Raw genomic sequence first — 26,194 nt, forward strand, 5'->3', positions numbered from 1 at the left:
CTATACATGCATCTTATTAAACAAGAAAACCTTCTAAGAACTGGCACCTTCCAAAGGTGAAAACCCTACTGCTGTGAGGGAAACAGCTACCTAACTGAACTACCTTCCAAAGGTCACCCTTGTTACTATCACCTATAAAGCACCGCCTAGGAAAACTCCCTCCCCTAAAATCATGGAATGCGTCTAAAACCACAGGTTATCTACATTGAAAGCTGCCTGCTTACTTAGCTGTGTGTATACTGGGAACACACATTTTTACTGAGACCCCCGAAAGCAGAGGAGTTACTTGGTAAGACAAAGAAGGGGGTTTGGAGCATTTCAAAGGTAATAGGTCTAAATGCGCACCATCACCAGGGGCTGAACTTTAAAAACTATCAGAGGTCACTGTACCCAGGGCATATGCCTGTAATCCCAGAACTTCAGAGGCAGAAGCAGGAGAATTACTTCAAGTTTGAGGCTAGCCTACACAGTCATTTCCAGGTTAGCCAGGGCTATACAGAGAGACTGTGTCTCAAACAACAAAAACCCAAAGAAATAAATTTAAAAAAATAATTTTCAAGAGTCTTTCGTCTTCAGGAAGCAAACAGAGACAGGACTTTAAGTGAGAATGGGAAGCGCTCCAAAAGCTCCCAGGGAAATGACTGGGAACGGTACAGGGGCCTCAGCCACCTCGGTGCTCTGCACAAAACACCCCCGACTGGGGTTTCCCTGCATCACTAAGATTTCACTGTTTTGTAACTCTCTTCTCCCAAGGGCTACTGGCAAGGGAAGGAAATATTTCCACAGGTCCTCTCAGGCATCAGGGAGGCTGTGCAAGGTGACTGCAGTCTTTACTCTGACAGTACATTTCGTATTGTAATGTAACTGTCATTTTCATCCCCCAAGGGTATCTAACTTTCAAACCTTATAAACAATGGCACATTTTCTATCTGCATTATTAGTGTAGCTAGTTGAAATGTTTTATCTAGCAATCTTACCTTAGCAACCCAGCTCCTTCAACGACCACTTTTCGTATACCAGCAACCATGAAACATTATAGAAAAAAAAAAAGATTCATATTCTGTCCTATTTGTTTGCTGTTTTAAAACTGTTTTCTTGTTACAATTTTCTCTGAAGCAAAGCAGTAATTCTGGAAGGCCAACTGCACCCCTACTAGTTTACAGGTCATAAATTTAGTTTGATAACAACACTCAGGCCACCATGCTACCCTGCAGATAACTAGTCACATAGACCTCTCAGGTCCTGCTTTTTTCTAGTCGGCATCTTGCTGCTAAATCCATGACTGAGATTTTGATTCTGCCATTTGCAGAATTCGCCAAACTGATGGCAATTTTCATTGTTTGCAAATATATCTTTTTATCTGGCATATGTTAATATATTTTGCATGCTAAAAATGTGATCACTGAACTAGGGATGTCACTCAGTTGGTACAGCACTCGCCTAGCATGCATGAAGTCCTGAGTCTGATCCTCAACACCACAGAAACTGGGTATGATGGTAGATGTCTGTCATTCTAGCACTTGGGAGGTAGAGACAGAAGGATCAGGAGCTCTAGGCCACCCTCAGCAACTCTGCAAGTTCAATGCCAGCCTGGACTACATGCTACTCATCACAGTCATTGAGTCTGTACCAGCGCTGCTGTTTTGGGTCTGGTGGCAACCATTCTTTATACCAAATACAACAAAGTCAGAGCCACCCTTTTCTGAAATGGCCTCTTTAGAAGTACTGCTTTCTGCAGGCCAGAGTCCTGCATTTGGTTTGCTTTCACCTTACAAGCACTTTTTCCTCCCCATAGACACAGTATATCCTTAGACATTACAGGAGCAGCTAGACTGCACTGTTCATTTACAGACCACAGATAGGATATTGACAACTTTGAAGAAACAGGCTGGACTTCTCCATGAAACTCTAAACAGATAAGAGCTTCAGTCCTGCCATCTACAGAAGGCCAATCACACAGAACCCTGCACCCCGGAGGGAGGGCTGAGACATGATGACTGTGGAAAAACACATACAACCCACTGCTGAAAAGGGGGCAAGCATGGCACTTGTTTCTGAAACTTCAACAGAGCTCACCGATGTGTACCAATCATGCAACTCCAGACGCTTTCCTACAAATTTGCTCTTAAAGACTATGTCCTGAGCCTGCTAAATAAAAGAATAATTACAAAGTACAGTCCCTTTCATGTGGCTGGTACACTCTGCAAGTCTAAAAATGTATGCTATGGAATACTTATGGTGAAGGCTCAAGCTCCTGAAGGCCCAGCAAAGCAGTTCCTCTGAAGGAGTAAAGCCACCCAAATGGCTACACTCTAAAAGGCAATAAATAATGACACAGAAAACAAAAGGAATCATACCCCCTCCCCCAAAAAAGCTCTGTTTTCCTCATAAAGGCAGGAAGGGCACTGTAAAAAGTCAAACCAAAATAACATTTTCAGCAGCAGAATAAAGTGGCACCAGAAAAATCAGGCTTCTCGTATTGACAGGAAAATTAGGTCATTTTTTTCTTTATCAAAGTAGTGTCTTCATTCTCAGGCCATAACTGTCCATGAATGCTCCCTAGAAAGTGGTTACAAGTCCAAAGGCACAGTGAACTAAATGGGTGTCTTAGAGCATTCACATCCTTTGCCTTAGAAAATGGTGTTCTGGAGACTAGCATCACTGTAGGTCTAAAAGGATAAAAGGAAAAAGCAGAGCACTGACACGGACAGACCAGTCTACATTCTCTGTTACATGACATTGAAATGAGCTATCCCAACCCCACTGATGGTTCATTTACCAGCACACCAGCAGCCTCATCCTCGGAGCCCAACCACAGAGCCTCTGACGGCTATATTGCATAGGTCCTTGAGAAGTCAGGTACAGGAGCAATGGTATTAAGTACATGAGCTTTCAACATTAAAAACACCCATAAAGTTGTAGGGAATTAACAGGCATCTTAGCTGGAGCTATAGAATAACAACTCTATAGATTGAAAATAAAAAGCTAGAAAATGCATCATGTCCTACAACTGTAATCTCTAAATGGCAGTGTTGATACAAAGGTGTGCCAAGGAAGTAAAGAGAAGATCTAAGACCAGGTCACCTGACTGTGTTTTACCAGAGATTACACTAAAAACTGTCACCCATAAAAGTGCAAAATGAAAAGATTAATGCACATTAGAATTAGAGTTCTTAAAGCATTGGCCCAAAGCAGCAAACACAGCTGAATAAGGCCGTGCACACATTGTAACTGTTAAGTAAAACTTATGACAAACTTGAGTAAATGACATCTAATAGAGATTTTTAAAAAGGAAATGTTTTACAAATGATACATAGCACGAAGTCACATTACACTGACAAACACTTGTTCCACTAAATGTCAATGTATGACACCTAGAAATCCACCACCTTGCTTTCACTGAACACCACATTAGGAGTGCACAGTGTCCTTCAAATACGAGATTCAATGGTTTCCTTTACGCCCCACCCCATATGTCTTTGCAAAACAATGTACTATGCTTTTTCAAGGTGGTAGGACAAAGAAATTACTAAACGTATCGTCTAGTACTTTTCACGTTATATGCCCTCTTACAGGATAAATCTTCATTACGTGAGGCACTACTCTGTAAAAAATTAACAAATTAAAAAACTGTTGGGACAATAAACAAAAGCCTGTTCCAGTTTCAGATCAATGCCAAACTTCTCAATGGGGGCAAAATACTCTACAAATTGTTTACAATACTTTTGAAAGTTAATCACAATGAACATGAATACAAACAAATGTAAATTCATCACAAAATACAAATGTGTTGGTCACAATTATGTAGAAAAAATAAGCCATAATATCTGTTTTTCCATGTCAGCTCACAGTATCTGTACTGGAAATTCCTCTAAAATTAAAACAAGTCCACTAAAAATAAGGTTGAAAAGAATACTTCTGCACTATGAAACAGAAGAAATGGGGTTCAGAGGAGAGCCCATCTGAGTAAGGACTTTATCCAGCCACTGAAGAGGACCGTGGAGGTGAATCTCAATCCAGCATGGAGTACTAGTAACATCCTGCCGATGGTACTCTGCTCCCCAGCCCTGAAAAGGAACAGACAGCAAAGGAAATCCCTCTTGTTGAACAGTCAACAGTCTACACCAACTTTAACAATAAAAATCTTAACTGTAAAAACACAAAAAGCACACTTAAACCGAACAACTACAGAAAACCAATCAGCATTTACCACTATATTAAAAGAAAATAGTTCATTATTCAAAGCTATAACCTTTTAATAAATAACAGAATTTCTGATACAGACCCATGGTGCCCAATATATATTTCACAATGTTTTTCAATTTTACGAAGGCCACAGCCTATGATCTCTCACAAAGAAAGTTTTAAGGGTTTTGGGGGGCTTTTGTTGTTTGTTTTTTATTTACTGTAGTAATCACATTAAGCCATTATCCTTAAAGGTAAGAAATTAGTAAGATAAAATAAGTTCCAGATAAAAACTGAAATACATATTTACTTTTCTTTTCCTAACTTATCAAGTTCTGTCTTTCTGATTATACTCGTCCTTACTCCAGGGAAACAAGGGGGAGAAGAGAAACGGGGCAGACAAAGGAACTGGAGAATAAAACAGACAAAAGTCATATTTCTCAAGAGGGAAGAGAAAGTCAATTCAGATGACTGATGAGCAGCAAGGAAACAGTGGGCTAAGATTAAATGCCAAAAAATAAGACACAAAAATAAATAAGCGAGCAAACAGAATCACATACAACATGTGCTGCTGCTCTTCTTGAACTAAACCTCCAGGACCAGGAGGGCGCAGTGCTGACTCCTGAATTCTACCACTATGTGTTCTCAACATTGTGTTAATGAGACACACTCTTTGGAATGTTCAATAATAGCAGGCCGAAAGAGTAATGATAGTGTCATTCTTGCTAGGTGGTGGCGTGGCGGCGCACACCTTTAATTACAGCACTCAGGAGGCAGAGGCAGGCAGATCTCTATGAGTTTGAGGCCAGCCTGGTCTACAGAGTGAGTTCCATGACAGCTAGGGCTACACAGAGAAACCTTGTCTGAAAAAACAAAAACAAAAACAAAAACAAAAAACAAACTAACTAACAAAATGTAAATGATAGGCTTTATAAATCCTTTGCAGCAGGGCTGAAACATAGTAATTTAATACTATAATTAAATCTCCTGAGTAATGGAATGGAATCTGAGACACTCAAAATGCAATTTTAGTATTACATGCTTTCCAACAATTTAGTCTCCTAACTGAAATATTTTATAAACCCAATCCTCACCTAGTATCAAAATTGTCAAGGATTTTATGTATAGATTATAAAATTAAATAACCTGTCATATGGTTAAAATGTTAAATTTAAGATTTCACTTAAAATGTATCAAATTGGGTCCAAAGCAATGATTATCTTCATCTAATAGTTTTTTATAATGCATACATATTTATAATGACTAAAGTCATGTTATAGATCAAACCACTCACCTTGACAAAACTCATTCGAATGGTGCACATCTTGGTGAGCTCATACACGGCCTCAAATCCATGGTTGACAGACTGAGCCAAAAGTTGAGCAAACTCCTGATTGTTAAAAATCTTGAGGCTGCAGCTGCTGGGAATCTTACAGACAGTGGTGGGGTGGAAGCCATGGTGAAAGTTGCAGTTCCTGCTCTGAACGAAGATGCTGCTGTCACTAAGGCACTCGGCATACACCTCCCCACCAACATAGTACAAATGGACACCTAAAGAGAGGCAATGGGAGAAAGGCTTAACAAGCACTGTGAAGAGCCACAGATGTGTGTGGCACAGCCACAGATGTGTGTGGCACAACCACAGCACTCAGAAACACAGCAAACGCCAACAACCACCACTAGATGGCCTTCAGTAGCCAAAAATAATCAGCCTAACTCTAAAGATCCTCAGGGCTGCAAATGGCAGGGTGATTAAAATGTCTGCTCCCAAGCTTCGGGTTTGCCCTCCAACTATCATTTGTTTCTCTACCAAAGAAAGGATGCTCTTTAAAAATTCATTCTATGAGTACTTTCAAAGAAATGCCTGGTGCTATCAATCATCATTAAAGTTAGTTAGTGAAGTTTCCCACTGTTTGCTAAAAGAGGACCACAGCATTTCAACCATCACTCAGAAATCCAAACGTACAAATGTGACTTCAGATTACAGAAAGAACTTCAAAATGGCACTCATTTCCCTTTCCTTTAAAAAGCCATTTCTTTCTTTCTTCCTCTCTCTCTCCCCGCCCCCCACTTCCTTCCATAGAACTGGAGCAACGGCTCAGCAGTTAAGAGCACTGGCTGCTCTTGCAGAGGCCCCACGTTGGATGTCCAGCACCCACATAGAGGCTCACAACCATCTAACTCCAGTCCCAAGAGATCCCCTTCTCCTGGCCTCTGAAGGCACTGTATGAGTGTCATGCACAGGCATACCTATAGGTAAAAGACACACAAAATAATAAAATACAACTTGTTTTGTTTTCTGGGTTTTTTTGTTTTTCAAGACAGGGTTTCTCTGTGTAGTCTTGGTGCCTGTCCTGGATCTCGCTCTGTAGACCAGGCTGGCCTGAACTCACAGAGATCTGCCTGCCTCTGCCTCCCAAGTGCTGGGATTAAAGGTGCGCGCCAACCACCACCCAGCACAACTTTTTAAAGTTTTCTACAAATATAAATACTGTGAGAAAGCAGTTCTAATAGTAAAATTGAAGCTATATTGCTAAAAAGCCACCTCACCAAATACTTCTCCAATACATCTAAGAATTACCTCAAATTTTTCTTCCCCATAAGTCGACACTACTCTGACTGCCCTCAATGGACAAGTTTCCTTTACTGTCCATGACCATACTTGGTGCCTTTTAGCAATATCTCCATAGATGCAAATCTCTGCCCAAATATAATGACCAGAATTGTGTCAATATATGGTATTAAAAACTATGGTTTGCTTCTGAGTAAACAGAAATGGAGCAGGCTCAAAAGACTCCAGAATGGGAATACTGGCAAGTAAGAGAAAAAAATCGATCCTAGCATTGACCAAAGAGATGCCTCTTAAATTGTCTCCACTGAGTAGGAGAGGACTAAAAGTTCAACATTCAAGAGACACATTTCACAAAAAAAGGTCAGGCAGGACAAGTTGATAATGAAACCAATACAAACTGTTCAGTTTTTTGTTGTTGTTGGTGGTGGTGGTGGTTTGTATGGTTTTTTGTTTTATTTTGTTTTTAAAGACAGTCTTGCTATGTAGTCCAGGCTGGCCTTCAACTTGGGACCTACCTGCCTCAGCCTCTCAAGTACTGGGATTATAGGTGTGAGCCACTTCACTTGGCTTCAGCTTATTTTTCTGGATCTTTTCTGTAAGAAAGCCTATCACAATTATCATTATCTGCCTCTGTTACCATCTCTGACTGACCCTCAAAGAAGCACAGAGCAGTAGGGCTGTAAAAGCAAAACTGCTCCAGAGACACCCAAAGCACTCTACTGAGGCCCTCCTGATGTGCAACACTGTACTGGCAACTACATTCCATGGGGGACTGTATGTGAACTCCACTGCGTGAGGTTTCTGGACATTCTCCCTCCATTCCCACCTCACAGCCTACTTCTCCAGCACTGTGCTCATCTTACAAGAGAAAACACTTCAAGTGCAGTCATTTCACATTTCTAATCCTTCACCAACATACACAGATTCTGCTAAGATTTTTTTTAATACGTCAATGAGCCAAGCATTGTTCTAGCTACTGAGGACACTGTTGTGAACAAGGTAAGTTCCTATGTCTCTTCGATTCCAGTTAGGCCCTGACTTAATTTACCCTGACTGTTAGGGTAAATACTGCAGAAGCTGACAACAGGACGTCAGGACTTTAGTTCTTCAGTACTAGAAACAAAAACTAAGCAGGATAGAGAAGACAGGACTGTCGTGTCTTTGATTACATTCTTTAATTCTGCAACCTGAGGCAAAAGCCATGCCTTAAGATTTTTTTGGATGTTTCCAGTACCTTATGCAATGAATTATACCCAGCCAGTACAAAAAATAAAAAAGACTTAATTCAACTGAATGAAACGAAATGACAAGATTACCTTTTCCAATATGCCGCCTAGTGTTTTCAATAGTTGAATTACGATTAACATTTGACAACAATCCCAAGCAGAATCTACTTTTGTTATTTGAAGGGTCTGTGAATCCATCTACTAACACACTAGTAGAAGATGCATGAAAAGCTTCCCCAACACGGTTGTTCAGTTCATAGTAGACAATTGAACACCAGTGTTTAGGCTCTTCATAGGCAACAGGCTGAACATCTGAAAACAGAAAAGAAGTTTAATAATTGCTATCTGAACCACCAGACCCTTTGAGTATTTACCCTTTAGCCTAAACAAGCATTATGTAACAAAGAAAATAGATACTTCATTTAAATTTCACTGACACTCATGCCTTAGAGTCCAAGGCAACTTATCTTGGCCTGCTCAGACAGCTATAATAAAATACCACAGACTGAATGGCTTAAATTCAAAACAAAATAACAATAACAAAACCACCATATTATTTCTCACAGTTTGTTCTAGAGGCTCAGATATCAAGGTGTCAGCAGATGTGCTGTCTAGTGCAGACTCACTTCCTGGTGTATAAACAGAGCTGCCCTCTTGCTGTGTGTTCATAAGGCCTTACCTCAGGGTAGCTACCTAGTGTGGTGGCAGTCCGAGATGGAAATCCAGAGAGAGCAAGAGAGAGCAAGACATCAAGAGAGAGAGAGAGAGAGCAAGAGAGAGCGTGCAAGAGAGAGCGAGACAGACAGAGGGGAGCCCACCACCCACCAGGAGAGAGAACACCAAAGAGATTCCTGCCATGTGTTCTGGCCTGAGTCATGCAACTGGGCCAGGGGCTCTGTAAGCACACATGCAGTCTGGCCATGTATAGCTCCGGCAGTGTGTAACTCCAGCCACTTGCAGCTGCGGCAGAGCTGGGGCCCACAAGGCCACAGCCAAGTGGCTTTTTTATGAATTCCTGCCCTATGTTGGGCGCCAAATGTAGACGAATTTCTAAATGGTCTTATTAAATAAAAACACGGAGCCAAATATAGGGGTGAAAGCCTTAGAGATCAGGGAAATAGGGAGAGCCACCAACCAACCTTTCCTCACTAGCTCTGCAACTTCCAAATGTGAGCCACTTCCTGTCTTACCCATGCCTTTATTGCTTTACTATTCTGCCCTCTCACTGGCTATCTTAGCCCAGCTACCTCACTTCCCTGTCACTGCCTGTCTGTACAGACCTCCAGGTCTCTATGGTTGGTACTGGGATTAAAGGCATGTATCATCACGCTTGGCTCTGTTCCCTAGTGTGGCCTTGAACACACAGAGACTCTGCCTGGTAAGTGATCAGATTAAGGGCATGTGCTGCCTGACTTCTTGTTTACTTAAAATGGCTGGCCTTTTCCATATCACCACAGCTTAGATGTGGAAAAGCAGAAACAAGAGAGTGTCTCAAAACAAGGTGGAAGGCAAGTTTTGTGTGCATGTGTATGCATGCACACACACATACACAGAGTACTATGGTGATATTTTATTTGTGCTTTGATAAATAAAGCTTGCTTGGAGATCAGGGGGAAAAGGCCATATATTTATCAACCATAGAGACCTGGAGGTCTGTACAGATAGACAGACAGTGATAGAGCTGTGTAGGAAAAAGAAGTGAGGTAGATGAACTAAGAGCCAATGAGAGAGCAGAAAAGCAAGACATATAATCCTGCGTAGACAGGAAGTCGCTCTCCTTGAAAACTGTGGGGTTGGTGAGGTGAGGTTAGCTGGTGGCTTTCCATAGTTCCCTGATCTCTCTAAGGCTTTAACCTAAATTTCTGGCTCCGTGTTTTTTATTTAATAAGACCATTTAGAAATTCATCAACACTAAGATCACCCACTTCCTCTCTCACTGGAGAAGTGCCAAGATCACAGAGACATGCTCTAACTCTGTTCACTGTTCCAGGGATCTGAAATCAAGTCACCAGGCTTGCCCAAGCAAATACATTTACTCATGGAGCTATCTCCCTGGGCTCTGTGTCGAACTATATAATGATACATTAACTATCTCGAAGACCCTAATCTTAGGAATTTATTTAAATCTAACTGCCTCTATCTCTAAAGAGCATTATACTGAGAGTTAGGGTTTCAACGTAAATTGGAGGGACTAACAATTAGGTCCATTACTATTTCACACCTGTCTCACATGCAAGAAATACATAAATCCTATCTCCCAAGTCCCCAGAGACTTAATTCACATCAGCAAAAACTGTAAGGTCCACAGTTAAGCTAGAGAAAATTCCTCAAGGGAAAAAAAATCCCTCTTCAGCTACAGCATAGGTGAACTGTGCATTAAGTTATGCATTGTGGAGAGGTGTACTCCAACCATCCTCACCATCCTCACCCACTGGTTCATCCACTGTGGGAGGCCTGCTCCCATCTTTTACATGGTTTCTATGAGGAGGAGAGAGGCATAAGGAATTTGCAGATAGAAAGATAGTAGGATGGGAGAGAAGAAACACAGGACAGCTTTGAGAGAGCCCTGGGTCTATACCCAGCTACCTAGGTTTATTCAAAGGGGCTTTTTAAACAATACCAAGGGGAGAGGTAAAAGACCTCCCCCTTGCAAGTTCAAAGCACACCATACTGCCAAGTGCAGACCTTTCCAAACACATGGTAACCACACATATGCCATCCTCTTAAGCAGCCCTGCTGGGTAAAGCAAACTCAGATCTTACTAGGAAACCTCTGTGGGCCTCCACAATCCACCCTGATGAAACAATCACCCTCAGGGCCAGCTCTTTTGACCTTACAACCAACTAGCTCAAATGTCCTGACTTGTAAAAGCCTAAAGGTCTTCCTTACCCCTGATCCATCTCTGTCCTCTCAAGTCAAATTAACTCTGTCCCTAATGGAGAGGACTGATCAGGTCCATACTTCACACCCATAGTGATACCACTATCAAATGTAAACAAAATCCTTAGTTTCTCTCCAAACACACATTCTTATTTACAATGTGTACAAGATTTAAAAAAAAAAAAATCTCTTAAATCTTAAATTATTTTTTAAGTAACAGTTCCTTTTTCAATTTTTCTTTTCATATTTACTATTAGCAATCAGGAGAAACCAGTCATATTTTGCTTAAGAATCTCTTCAGCTAACTGATTTTGCATCTCTCAAGTTCTACCCTCCACAAAACACTAGAACATCAACCCAATCCAACCAAGTTGCCACTTTGTTACAAGACAGGCCTTTTCTCCATCTCCCAGTGTTCCTCACTTAGGTCTGAAAGTGCAGAAGCATCAACCTCAGCACTATATTCCCACCAACATTCTAAACACAAAATTAGTATGTTCCTTAAAGAAATGCAAGGATTCTTTCCATCTTTTTATCAGTCACTTCACTAGCCCTTTCTCCAGCCTCTATAGGTTCCAAAACCACACCCATATTTTTAGACATCTGTATAACAACACCCCACTTTAAGTACTAACTTCTAAGAAACACCACTGATGGAGTGATGTAAGCAACAGAATTCTATTTCTCACAGTCCTGGTGGCAAGGAGTCCAGGATCAAGGTGGCAGTAGCTTCAATGTTTAATGAGGGGCCACTTCCTGGTTTGTAGACAGCTATCTTCCTGCTTTTTGCTACCACAGCCTTTCCTTGGTTTGTGCTCAAGGACAGAGAGAGAACAAGGAAACGCCTCTTCCTAGAAGGGTACTCACCTCACCAGGAGGATCCCCCCATTCTTATGACCTTATTTAGACTCAATTACCTCCCCAAAGCCCAGATTTCCAAATACGAACATACTGGGGCTTAAGGGTTCCATACATAATTTTGGGAAGATACAATGCCAAATGCAGTAGCAACAGCACCTGTGAAACAAGTCTACAATCAACTAGTACAGGCTTAAATTAGTCAAGTGAAATTCTTTTCCAGCAACTAAACATACGTAACTACGTAAGTATCTGTAACATTATTCCAAACAAAAAGATGAACTAAAGAACTAAGTGAAGGTCTAAGCAAACAAGGACTTCCTGCAGAGGTGTCAGCCTTGCCCTGTTAGTGATTTTAGCAGAAAATCTAGTTTTCAACATTAGGTATGGAGTTAGCGGTGGGTTATTATCACAAACACAAAACACACACTGACCTTTAAAAAGGTGTAAATGACAGTATCTTTTTACTTTATGTTGTGGCATGCTGTAGTGCATGTGTGAATGCCAGGGACAACCTCAAGCACTGATCCTTGCCTTCCACCTTTTGGGACAGGGGCTCTTTACTGTTTGCTACTTGATTTGGAAGACAGCTGGCTCTCAAACTTCCTGGGATTCTTCTGCCTACGCTTCCTTTCTCCTATAGGAGCACTGGGATTAAAGGTGTTATGCGCCTGGCTTTTATGTGAATGCTTGGGATCTGAACTCAGATTCTTATACTTGCACAGCAAGACTTCACTCAGTGGTATCTCCCTAGCACCTAAAATGGCAGTATATGATCTGTAAAACACTTGTAACAATGTAAGGCATTACCACAATGGTAACATCAAGGGGGAAAAAAACAAACAAAAACCAAACACCACATTCTTTCTTATTTGTCAATTAAAGCATGCTATGTAATACACACTGCCATTAGGACAGCCATGGTGAGGGTGAGGAGAGCAAGGACAGTGACACAAACAACAGGAAGCACGCTGGTGAGGACGTGGAGAACTCTACTGGGAACACAGTGATGCAGCTGCTGTGCAGAGTTGGGGAGTTTCAAAAGTTAAACATGATTAGCATATAACAGCAATTCTAGTCCCAAATATATACAGCACTCAGACAGATGGATTGTACAAAGAGACCCAAGTAATAGTCTGCTGTGCAGCAGCCAAAAAAGAATAAAACCAAGTATCCATAAATAGATAAATGGATGAACAAATATATAGATGTCATCCAACCAAACTAAGAAATGAGATTTGAAGTCCACCTAGACTTGACACCCAGAACAGGAAAATTCAGACAGGAAGTAGACTGTTACTGATCAGGGACTAGAGAAAGGAAAAGGGAGAGATTTCTAATGAGCACAGTTTGTTTGTTTAGGAGGATGACAAGCTCTGGAAACAAACATTGACAATGGCTGCACAATGCTGACTGTATTTAATATTACTGAATTGTACATTGTGACAAGAATCCCCAAATACATGAAGCAACCATCAAAGGAACTGAAAGTAGAAACAGGTAGGTCTGGAGACTTCACTCTTTCACTCTCAATTTTAGAAAGAAAATAGGCAAGGATACAGAAAATTTGAGCACTGTAACCAACCAGCCTAACGTAACAAGAGCCAGCATCTACACCACACCTACTGCAGCAGCCTGGAATGGCGCTTGCTGCAGCTTACAGCAGAGCAAAAGGGGAACAGCACAGACGCTCCCTGTGGAAAGCAGGCAAACAACGGTGGTGCGCACAAGGGAGTAAGTACTGTTCACCTAAGGAATGAAATCCTGACAAACACAACATACACAGGCCTCCAGGGTATCATGCTAAGTGAAATAAGCTAGTCATAATAAACAAGCATCATATGGCTCTATTTATATGAGGTACTTAAGGGTAATCAAAATTATAGAGAGGGACAAGAGAATGGTGGTTACCAAGGGCGAGGGGTTAAGTGAGTATAAGGACTTATTTAATGGGTACAGAATTTCAGTTTCACAAGGTAAAATAGTGCTGGATGATGTCAAAGGAACAGTAATGGGAATGTGACTAGTGTCACTGAACTGTAGACATAAGAGCAATAAGATGGTAAAGTTTATGCTATGAGCATTTTGCCATGATTAAAAAAAATTGGATGGAAAAGCTCTATTATAAAATTTAGTAATCAATACTACCAAGTACAGTTATGAAGACCAATTAACAAAATTAAGATCTCTTAACAAAAGCTCAAAATCACAATAAAATGGTTTTTAATAAAATGCCAATTAAATAGTGAAAAATTGATCTAGAACAAGATTTCCTCATGCAAATAATAAATCTACAGTCACTCACTGTGACTTGGGTTAAATCACACCACCACAAAAAAGGGTAGAGGTGGTTTACTTCCAGGATATACAAAGAACTCTACACCCCAGTAAAGACATACCAAAGCCAATGGGCAAAATATTTAAAATAAATAATACTAAAGAAAAAATTCTTCAGTGTTTAACATCATTACTCAACAGGGTATATAAAATAAATACAATGAGTGATTCATTATCCATGATGTGTAATAATCTTTAAAAAGCTAGACAGTAACGGTACTGTCGGAAGTACTGTCGGACAGTAACGGAAGCATGGAGAAGCTGGACCCTCACATAGTGCCAACAGATATTGGCACAGCCACTTCGAAGAAAAGTCTGGCAATTTTTCTCTACAGTTAAGCTCACCATATACAAAGACCTGTACACAATGTTCCTAAGAGTGCACCTACTCAGAACACTAATCAAAACCGCAAATAATTCAAATGTCTGCTGGTTACCACTACACCACAGGTGACTTTGACAACACTATGTTAAGTAAATAAAATACAATGTAAAAGATTATATTTAGAAGCTGTAGAGATGGCTCAGTGGTTTAGACCACTTACTCCTCAAGGAGGACCTAGATTCAGTTCCCAACACCCACACAGTAGCTCACAACTGTAACTCCAGTTCCAGGGCAGCTGATGCCCTCTTCTGGCCGCCACAGACACCAGGTATGTATGTGGTACACATACATACAGGCAGGCAAAGCATATACATAAAACAAAAATCTTTTAAAAATATTATATATTTATCTGGAAGGGGTTCCTCTTCTACCATGTGGCTCCTAGTAAACAAACTCAGGTCACCAGCCTTGATCATCAGGTTTAGCAGCAAGTGCTCTTACCCACTAACCCATCTCACTGTTCCCATGACTATTTTTTATGAAATATTCAGAAAAATATCTGTACAGAGAACAGAAGTATGTTGAGCCCAGGATGGGGTAGAATCTCTTGGGAAAGGTTATGGAAGTGTTTTTAAACTACATTTTGAACCAAAACTTCATATACTTGCCAAAAACCACTAAATTGCATACTCCGTGATTTTACAGCATTTTACTCCATTCAAGGTGTTTGCGCAAGTGATCAAGATTGGGATATTAATTCAGTGGGATGATTTACCTAGAGTAGGAGGCCCTGGACTGGATTCCTAGCACTGCAAAAAGTAAAGATAAGTGGCCAAGAAATTAAAAGAAATAAAAATAGCACCAACAAAAGAAAACAATGTGCACTCTTCTCACCTCTGCTGGATATGCTGGGCATGATCTGAGGAATCATATTATTGCTTGTATCCATAGGCTGGGAGTTGTCTTGACCCATCTGATCATCGGGAGGCATATAGGCAGGAGGAGGTGTGTCAGCTAAGAGGAAGAGAATTAGACATATTCATTCCTCAAAGAATACGGTCTTCATTCTGCTTAAAGCTATTACTCTAAAAGCATTTTTAAATCTACAAAGTTATCAGCAGGGTTCATTACTGAACACTGCACACACGGATGTAGGACACTGCAAGAGCAGAAAAGACAGCACATACAACATCTCCTGCACACCTACTACAAGCCTACTTAGACCCTTGGTTATCCAGGATACCAGGATCAACAATAAAATGGAACCCAAGGTCAAGATTTTTCCTTTATCTTAAAGTAATCTATGTTCAAAGAAACTGCAGCTCCTGCACATTACTCTGAGGCCATGATCACCCAGGACAGTACATTTTTAATTACCGTCTTCATCACATACTGCAGTGTCATTTAAAACTATGTCCCTTCAAAGTTCACTATAACAGTAACAATGATTATTTCATTCTTTGGCGATGCCCCTAAATAACCATCATGCCCCATGAAATGACTGAATAATTAGCTTAGGAAACTGAATGTTAACAAAATCTTTGGCACTCAGAGTTGTGAAGTTTTGCAAAAGCTACAGCTAGACCTTTTTGTCTCAGTAAATCTAAAAGTGAACAGAAGTTGTCTTTTGCCTCAAGGCTTATATGTGATATACTGAGACAGAGTTACACACAGCACTGAATCTAAGATGAAATATTCAAAATTTTGAGACAACTCCTAACAGCAAATTAAACACACTTAATTCCCCTATTTCCAGATTTTTTTTAAAACATAATGGAACTTGAAAAATAAGTTCTAATTCTTGTGGAAATAAATTCCTAAAGAAAATGCCATCAAGAGCAAGCTCACTCAAAAAAGCAGCACTTAAAACAATTCCCATTCTCAGAGATATCAGTGACGACTTACCTGGGAGCTGAAACGGGCTTCCTGGTGCAGAGCTTGCTGGGGAGCTGGGATATGTGCTGCTAGCGGGGGAAGGGGGGTAAGGGCTGTTAGGAGACAAGGGGAAAGGGGTGCTGTTGGGCTGCTGGAAAGAATCTGGAAACGTGGCGTTGTGTGGCATGTGTGGCTCATTGTGGCTCAGGTTCCTAAACTGAACCAGAAGGCTGTGCTGTGGATTGAATTCGTTGTGGCGAGGCACTAACACTGGAGGTAAGACTGAAAGAAAAACAAAAATCAGTTAAGGGGCTGGTGGAAAGACCCAAGTAAGCTGGGATTACCATTTACTGTTGAGGGGACTGCTTTGTAGAATATGAATTTGAATTTACATCAGAACCAAACCCTTTAGTACTCAGCCTGTATTAAGGACTCTGGAAGCAGAAATTCAGAAAGGATGCCATCCCCATGTAAGCCATTTAAAAAGCAGCCATAATAAGAAGCATTTACTGCAATTAATGAGAAGTCAAAAAATGAGCATGCCCAGCCAGCAGAGGACCAAACAAATACGGTGGAAATGGTACCACCTGATTGGACCAAGAGGATTTCACAAGAGGAGGAAACAATTAGTTTAGGCACTGACCTAGCCAGAGGTCAGACTAGGGAGGAAAGCTGAGGTCAGTGTGGTACCTGAGAACGGAGCATGTCCAACTCTGAACATTCTCAGTTAGTCAGAGACTCATGTTTAACACTTAGAGAACTGGTGAGGTTTTCCTCCATCAGAGGACAATCCTCCAGAGTGAAAAGCCTTCTGTTAACTATCAGTTCTCCAAATACGACCATGAGGACACACATAAAAACCTCTCAGCATTTCAACGAGTATTTTCCTTTATTCCACTTTCTCTAAAGACCCCAACTACAATGACTAGTAGCTGATTATTCTCCCCTGTAGGAAACTAAATGTACCAATTCATTTCTTTTACAACTTTCTTTCAGTTGTCAATGTAACTCCATTTCAGGGAAAAAAAAAAAAAAAAGAACTGAATTTGATTCTGGTACCATGCAGCATGAACAAAATCAAGTATCTATGTTAACCAAGTCATACGTCCCCTCTCTGAAGTAAGGAGACACATAAGAAACCAGAGCATCTTGCTGTCAGTGTTTTGTGCTATTTTTATTTTACTGAATTAGTATGTAAGTCACCAACAATTATTTTGCTGTATTGTGTATATAACTGCTATTGCTGGAGAAAAATGAGGCAGCTGCCATTGGAGAGTAGAGCAGAAAATATTAAGGATTTATGCTTAGCTATCTAGCAATCTGAAAAACTTAGTAAAATAACTAAAGAATTCGGTTCAGCCAAGATATTTTAAGATACAGTTAAAACCCGTTTTCCCTCTCATTTGTATACTATCTATGCAAATGATTATAAATTTTTTATTTTCACATAAAGTATGTGGAGAGTTAAGAGACAAGATTGTACTCTTAACATATTTAGTAAGAGATGACAACACGTGAGCAGTTTTTTCTGGGTTCCTCAGGCACCACGCACACACACGATGCAGGCAATACATTCACCCACTAAAAACATATTTTTTTAAAATTGGGTTCAGCTGGTATCTAGTGTTTAATATATATACATATCTTATACATGCTCATACCTACATGCTATATATTCCTAAAAAATACATACAAAATCCATTGTGGAGCCAAGGATATTGTCCATTTTCTCCCCGAGCAGTGTTTTTATTAAAGTTAACTATTTCCTTAATTTCAAGTACATACCACTAATATTTCCAGTATCCTAACACATTTTCCAGAGCCTGTCAATAGTACTTTTTTCAGATTTTATAAATCAAATGATTATGGACTTCCTGTGTTCCTCTGGATTGTTCAGTCCTTTGCTCTAACTGGTCCTAGTTGCTGCTTAGGACCACTTCCCTGGCTGGGTCCCCTTTCCTTGACTTTGCCCTCTTGCTTCCTAAGAAAGAAAAGGGAGATAACTATGCATGAAGTTATCTTCCTTTTCATTTCTCTACATACAGAAATCCAGGTCATATATCCCTTCTGATTTTGAAGGCAATCTTCTAGGATTCAGAAGTGCATTAAGAAATTCAATAATTTAGATTTCTAGGTTTTGCTACTGTTTTTTATGTGCCCCGTATTTTCTTTCTGGAAACTTTCAGAATATTTGTATCCGTGATAAATCAAAACTCCATCAGTAGTAGGTCTTTTTCAGTCCTTTATTCTAACTATTTAGCCACTTTACTCTCACAGTTTTCAGTTCTAAGTAGCTGCAGTAGTGTTTGCTTGAAAATTTTCTCTCCTCCCACTCCCCATATGCTCTATTTCCAGAACGGATCCAGAATGGTCCTTGATTTGAAACTGACTGGGGCTACATAATGTTTAAGCACTTACATACACACCGACTCAATCAATTTCCCTAACAACTGTGTAAGGTTGTTAATAATAGTATTATCTATCCCCATCAAAGAGGACACTAAATCACAGAGAGATTTTGTAAACTGCCTGAGGTTACAGGTAATAACTATATAGTAAAATCATGACTCCAGAATCCATAACCTTAGCCACCAGATAATACTTTCTAGTCAATAAAATACTGGGCCATTTGTGCTAGCCTTATTTTTCTATGCTCACTATACCTCCCATCTTTTTCTTTCTGCAACACTTTCTCATTCCAATATATATTCCTTGTGTGCTCTGGTAAGTTAAGACTTAGCTCCTTTGTCTACATAGTTAGCATATGTCAATGCCGTGGAAAGTCAGTGCTTTCTCTCTCTTAACTCTACAATAAAAGAACTCCAGAGTCAGAAAAGCATTTTTGTCCATGAGCACTCAAAACTGTGCACTCTCACCATAATCACCAACACCTTCCTTTATTAGCACTGTACCAGTAAGTGAGGCATCTATTGTCCTGACTGCTTGGTCAAGGGAGAGCACTAGTTACTCCTCATGAGCAAAGCTGCCCCTTCCTCTGAGATGTGTGGACTTGGGACCAAGCACAGGAGGTTTCTACAGTTTCTTTCTAGTAGCTGAACTAGTAAGATATTTCTGAAGTTATTTTAAAATATTCTAACTGTTCCTGTCCCTCATACAAAATGATAAAGTGGATTAAAAGAGACAATTCTACTGGCCACTGTCCATTACACCCTCACTATGAGAAGAAACAGACAAAATTCTTAGATGTATTGCTAGCAAATACCTAACTTGAGAATTTTTCAGACAGTATTTCTCCATTAAATCTGCCTTGTTCTTTTCTTCAATTCCCTCACACTATGGCTCTCCTTGGGCTCCATAAGAAACTGAGACCCATCTCAAATATGAAGCAGCAACTTGTGGTTGAACTGTAACATACAAGTCTCCACATTCAACCACACCAGGCTCACAATTCTTCCAGTATGAAGACACACTCTGGGTGTTCATGTGCTTGGACAATCCTCTCCCTTCAGCATATGACCTAGGACTTGCTTCTAATCAACAGAATTATGGCAAAGTAATGGGATGTGTGTGGTCATACTCCCTAAGAATTCAATGCCCTCTTGCAGAAAAATGCTCTTACTGGCTCTGAAGAAAACACAGCACCATAACATGCATGCATGCTATCAGAAATAGTCTGGAAGAGAGAGAAAATGTAATATTGTGAGAGGGAATGACAGTGTAAAAACAAATATAAAGGTGAACTACTGATGAGCAAGGCCACGCAGTAAGCAAATGAAGGCAGTCTGTAGCCAACAGTCAGCAAGAGTCCAATGGCCTATACAGGAACTAAATCTTGCCAATATCATAGTGAGCTTGAAAGTAGCCCCTTATGTATCTGACATCTGAGAAAAACCCAGCCCTGATCAACACCTTGATTAGAAACTCACAAAAGGTTCTGTTAAGGGCAACTAGATGCCTGACTCCCAGAAACTATAAGGTAATAAATGTGTGTTGTGTTTAAACTACTACATGTGTGGCTATTTATTGTGTAGCAACGGATATCTAAAAAGACACAACTAGTATCTCAGCTGCTGTGGGAAATCTACCTTGCCAAGTTTATGGGCCAGAAACTTAATTCCCAACATGACAGTGCTGGGAGGTGGAGCCTAACAAGAGGTGATGAGATATTATCCCTGTGGAGGTGAACTCCTAGTTACATCAACAGGTTGCTTGGGCTGGGGTGTAGTTCCATGGTAGAGCCCTCGCCTAAAATGCACAAGACTCTGGTTTTGATCCCAGGCACCCAAGGGAAAAATCAAACTAGGTTTCTGTCTCTATACTCATGCTTCCCTCTGTTCGCTCTGTCTCGCTCACCCATGTGCAGTTCCGTGGTGCAGTTAATTAGAAGACCTACACCAGATAGTCTCTTAGTCCCAGACTTCCTACCCCCCAGGACTTCTATTGTTAATCCTTAACAAAGGCTAATGTAACCTTTTAGCTAATAAACCTAGTTATGTGCAAATTAGAGAGATCCATGTTTTGTTTTTAATTCTTCTCAGTAGAACGAACTTATCCAGTCTGTGGTATTCTGCTATAGCAGCAATAAAAGGACTAAGACAGGCCGGGAGGTGGTGGCGCACGCCTTTAATCCCAGCACTCGGGAAGCAGAGGCAGGTGGATCTTTGTGAGTTCGAGGCCAGCCTGGTCTACAGAGCGAGATCCAAGAAAGGCGCAAAGCTACACAGAAAAACCCTGTCTCGAAAAACCAAAACCAAAAAAAAAAGGACTAAGACATCAGCTTATGTAATTCATTCACTACACAAAAAACTGACCACTACCTACTAACAACTAGTAAAGAGTGTTATCCTAGGCACTGAAGAATGAGTAATGAGTAAGATCAAGAAAAGACCTCCTGACTCCTGAAAGTTGTCCTCTGATCTCCACATGTGTGTTGTGATACACACACACAGTAAACATAATTTAATGGAAAAGAAAGACTCTTGTAGACAGAGAAAAATGTAAAGCCAGAAAAATAGTTGATGTGTGACAACACAGTTCCCAAACTAGAGGAAGCAGGGTCTAATGTGAACATGGAACATGTGTTTACCATGACAGATGTCGGCCACAGAAGAGAAATGGGTATTATTAGAGATAGTTCCAACAGCCAATCAAGAGTTTAATGTTCAAAAAGCTAAATTTAAAACCTAGTATTCCTCCTAAGACAAAATTTTTAACAAAGGCTAATGTAATAAGCCTAGTTATATGCAAACCAGTGAGAGACATCTTGGTTTTTTGTTCATTTGTTCTTAATTCTTCTCAGTCAAGTGAAACTTACCTGGACTTTCCACTCTCTTATAGTGGTACGGATTGATACAAACTTCCTTTTGCTTAGATCCAAAAGGAAATTCACAAATATCCAATGGCTTTAGCTCATGATGACTCTGCAAATCTGGCCAGCGCCAAACACGACAATATATAACATGGGGTAAGCCTTTTCTGTGAGAAACTTGTAGGCGTCCATCCAAGGACCTGGGGATAGTGACACACTTGCTTGGCTGTCCTGGGCTACTCAAGGCTTTCTCCAACTCCTCCATGGCACCCTTCTTCTTCTTCAGCTTTTTCACTAAAGCATCGACTGCCTTTTCTGCCCATTTTTCTTCCTCGTCACCTTGTTTCCAGCCCAACAATCGCTTCACGGCTGGACTAGTGAAAGAAAACAAGCTGGCCATTGACGTCATTTGATACGAATCTTCAGAGACCTTCCTGTAATCAAAGTCAGTAGATATGAAAAGCGTGGCTCATAGACGAAAAGTCACACGCAGGTCTCAAGCAGAAGGCCCAAGTGGAGAGGGAGTGGCACTGAACTGTAGAGCTGCCATCTAGGCTTCTTTCAGTCACACAAGTCCTGAAAGAGGGAAAAGGAGCCTAATTCAATCTAAGAACATCTATCAACATACCTCAAAGTATGCTTGTTATCATAAATAAAAGTAAAAAAGCATTCAAAGTAAAACAAAAAGCACAAAGTCAGAAAACAAAAACATCTCTAAAATTCCTGTAGCCATTTACTTCCTTCTTCAGAACACAAACAGTTGAGCAGCAAAGCAAAGGTTTGTAAGAGCCATCTAAGATGGAAAAATTCTAAATAAGAGTTGCCATAAGAAGCACTTGGGCCGGGCGGTGGTGGCGCACGCCTTTAATCCCAGCACTCGGGAGGCAGAGCCAGGCGGATCTCTGTGAGTTCGAGGCCAGCCTGGGCTACCAAGTGAGTTCCAGGAAAGGCGCAAAGCTACACAGAGAAACCCTGTCTCGAAAAAACCAAAAAAAAAAAAAAAGAAAAAAAAAAAAAAGAAGCACTTGGGAGGCAGGGGCACGTGGATCTGAGTTGGAGGCCATCCTGATCTACATAGTGAGTTTTAGGTCACCCAGGGCTACACAGAGAAACCCTGTCTTGAAAAACCAAAAAAAGCTGTAGATATATCAAACTGTCAAACTCTGCCTAACGCAAAAGTGTCAACTATCTTAAAATGAAGAATGCTAAAGAGATGTAGAAAATAAATGTTACTCAACTGCTCAAAATGTCAGTTTGTACTTTATAATGATTATGGGCTTCTATAGTTAAGCGCATGAGTTAAGGAAGATGCTCTATCCAGAAGCCCTTGAAAATAGCAAGAGGATGCCATGGGGCTCTAGTGCTAAGAGTGGGTACAATTACCTGTAGATCGCTGTAGCACCAACTACAAAAGTAGCTAAAATAGCAGGACAATGTCTAGAAAAAGAATGTCAACTAAAAAATGCTTCTTCATGTGCTGTTTAACAAAGAAAAGGAAGGAACACTACAAACTGGTTATATGAGGTCTTACCAGAAACTAAAACCAAGTAAGAGCCTAAAAAAAAAAGAAAACTATATAGACCAATATTCCCATACATTAGACAAAAAGTCTCAATAAAATTCTTGCAAACCTAATTCAGGAATACATTAAGAATGCATGTAGTATCATTACAGGATGCATGATTCAACAACATACACAAATCATTAAGTGTTAAAGGTAACATAGTATACAAACAGACTTAAGGACAAAAATCACACAATCATCTCAAGAGATGAAGAAAGGACTGCTGACAGTCCACATCCCTGCAGAGTCCACGCCTGAACACACTTCAACATAATAAAGACTATAGGCGGCAGGCCTTTAGCCAACATCTATAAAGCTGGAGATTTTGAGAGCATTTCCTCTGAAGCTGAAAGCAAGACAAGAGGGCATGCTCTCCACACTCCTATTAAATACAATGTTCAATGTCTTAGCTAGAACAGTAAGACAAGAGAAAAGAAATGAAAAGGATACAAACAAAAACAGGTCAAACTGTCCCAATTTCCAGACAACATGGTCCTATACCAATGTTCCACCAGAAAAATTCTTATAGCTCTAAACCATCAGGAAAGTAGCAGGATCCAAAATCAACTGTGCAAACAGTAGCTTTTCTTTGTATTAATAGCAAACTTGCTGAGAAAAAAACCATTCACAATAGCTTTAAGAAAATGAGGAAAAAATCTACTAAGGAGGTGAAAGATCTCTAAAATATACAACTATAAAGGCACTGAAGAAACTGAATACATGGCCATAGTCTCAGGATACTGTAAAAATGGCCCTATCGCCCAAAGAAATCTACAGATACAACATATTCCCCATAAAATTCTAATGACACTCTTCACAGAAATATAAAAAAAAAAAATCCTGAAATTCACACTGAAATGCCAAAGATTCCAAATAACCAAAGCAACCCTAAGCAGAAAAGGCCACGCTGGAAGTACCACAACACTCAAATCTCAAATGATACTACAGAGCCAGAACTAAATCTCTATGATACTGGCAGGACACAGACACGTAGGCCAATGGGGTAGGATACAAGACCCAGAAATAAACCCACACAGGTACAAGCAATGATATATGCGAAAATAGAAAGGTTCTTTATCAAATGGCACAGGAAATTTACATATTAACAGCAGAAGAATCAATTCAAAATGGATCAAATATTTTTTAATAATTTATTTGAATTTACTTTATGTGCATTGGTGTGAAGGTGTCAGATTCCCTGTAACTGGATTTACAGACAGCTGTGAGCCTCCATGTGGTTGCTGGGAATTGAACCCAGGTCCTCTGAAAGAGCAACCAGTGCTCTTAACTGCTGAGCCATCTCTCCAGCCCCTGTATCAAAGATCTTAATGCAAGACTTGAAACTCTAGAACTGCTAGAGGAAACCATAGATAAAACTCATCAAGATATAGATACAGGCGGGGACTCTTTTAAAATGATTCCAACAGCACAAGAAACATTCCCAAGAACTGACAAATGGGATAATGTGAAATTAAAAGGCTCTGCACAGCAAAGGTAACAATCAGCATAGTGAAGAGATAGACTACAGAACAGGAGATAAACTCTTCAGAAAGTACACAGCAGACTGGGGACTGATACCTAGAATAATGAACTACAAACATTAACACCAAAAAGTGGGCTGCTGAAATGATAGACAATTTTCAAAAGAAGAAATACAAATGGCAAATAAATGTTTGATCAAGTGTTCAACATCCTTACCCATCAGGGAAACACAAACTAAAATTACTTGGAGATTCTATCTTTTTCAGACAGAAAGGCTATCATCAACAAACTCCGGGTAAGGAAGAACTCTTGCTCACTGCAGATGGAAATGTGAACTGTATAGCCACATGGAAAGCACTATGGAGGTTCCTAAAGAATTAAACATTAAACTACCATTTTACCCAGCTATACCACTACAAGCTCTGTGCCCAAAGGGCTCTTAATATGCCAAAGAGGTTGGAGAGAAGACTTAAACATTCATGATAATACAGACCAAATGAAACTCTTATATATTGCAACTTTGGAAAATGTTTAACAGCATCCACTAATGCTAAACAATTATCCTCGTGGTCCAACAATTCTATTTCCAGATATATGTCCAACATAAATGAATGTTGTGAACTAAAGAGACAAGCATATGTCCACAGCATATAAAAGCCCCAAATCATGGAAATGAATTCAAGTGATGTAATACATCACTCCAGACACAAAATATGACTGAACTTCAGATATAAAAATGAAGAAAAAGCCAGGCAGTGGTGGCACAAGCCTTTAATCCTAGCACTCGGGAGGCAGAGCCAGGCGGATCTCTGTGAGCTCGAGAACAAGCTCCAAAACTACATAGAGAAACCCTGTCTCCAAAAACAAAAACAAAAGAAGAAAAACACTATCATTGCATTTATATGACATTGAAAACTAGGCAAAACTAACAGAGTGCTTTAGAGACTTCCACTGGTCCTAAGAGGGGTCCCAGAAGCTCTCTGTGGAACTTGAAATTATATCTTAATCTGGGCGATGATATGAAGCTACAGATACCTGTGGTTCTATATGCTTCATCACATGACATACTCGATGTCCTACTTACTGTCAGTTAGATTAGTCCAAGTTCACTCTTTGTATGCTGACAAGGGACCTAAGTGTCTCCCAGATCAGAAATTAAAGATGTGACCATTCACAGCACAGCAAGCAGCATAGACGTCATGTCAACATGACTGGAGGTTTCCTTTGCCTCTAAGATGCTCACAAGAAATGCCAAAGGTTCCAATAGATGGTTTTGACTCTGTCCATTTATCTATGAATACTGAGCTTTCTGAGTCTACTTTTATGGTCATAAGCAAGCAAACACCATATTCTTTGCAATGGACTCAAGAATAATTTGACTATGAAAAGATTAATAGAAACCCTTGGGGAAAATATATACAGACGCATGTCACACACACACACACACACACACACACACACACACACACACACAAAGATAGCAGTAAGATGAAAGATACAGATATTTAGAATATTTTTTTTTTTTAACAAGGTCTCACTATGTAGCCTAGACTGGCCCTAGAGTCGTGATTCTCCTGCATCTGCCCTGAGCACTGAGATTACAGGCATGAGCCAGCACACC

General features: G+C 40.2%; 1 protein-coding gene across 2 annotated transcripts in view; it reads right to left on the minus strand.

Moving 5' to 3' along the window:
- Nucleotides 1-685: 685 nt before the first annotated feature.
- The window catches only part of Smad5 (SMAD family member 5), a 36,697-nt gene continuing 11,188 nt past the window's right edge, over nt 686-26,194 (minus strand). For both annotated transcript variants that reach the window (XM_059262826.1, XM_059262827.1), the window contains exons 2-7: nt 21,534-22,103; nt 16,289-16,540; nt 15,278-15,397; nt 8,074-8,295; nt 5,480-5,736; nt 686-4,067 (exon numbers count right to left, since the gene is read on the minus strand). In XM_059262826.1, the coding sequence (XP_059118809.1) occupies nt 3,924-4,067; nt 5,480-5,736; nt 8,074-8,295; nt 15,278-15,397; nt 16,289-16,540; nt 21,534-21,936 (1,398 nt within the window). In that variant the 5' untranslated portion in view covers nt 21,937-22,103 and the 3' untranslated portion in view covers nt 686-3,923. The remainder of the gene's footprint in view (nt 4,068-5,479; nt 5,737-8,073; nt 8,296-15,277; nt 15,398-16,288; nt 16,541-21,533; nt 22,104-26,194) is intronic.

This window comes from Peromyscus eremicus, chromosome 5 (genome assembly GCF_949786415.1).
Source record: "Peromyscus eremicus chromosome 5, PerEre_H2_v1, whole genome shotgun sequence".
NCBI lineage: Eukaryota > Metazoa > Chordata > Mammalia > Rodentia > Cricetidae > Peromyscus > Peromyscus eremicus.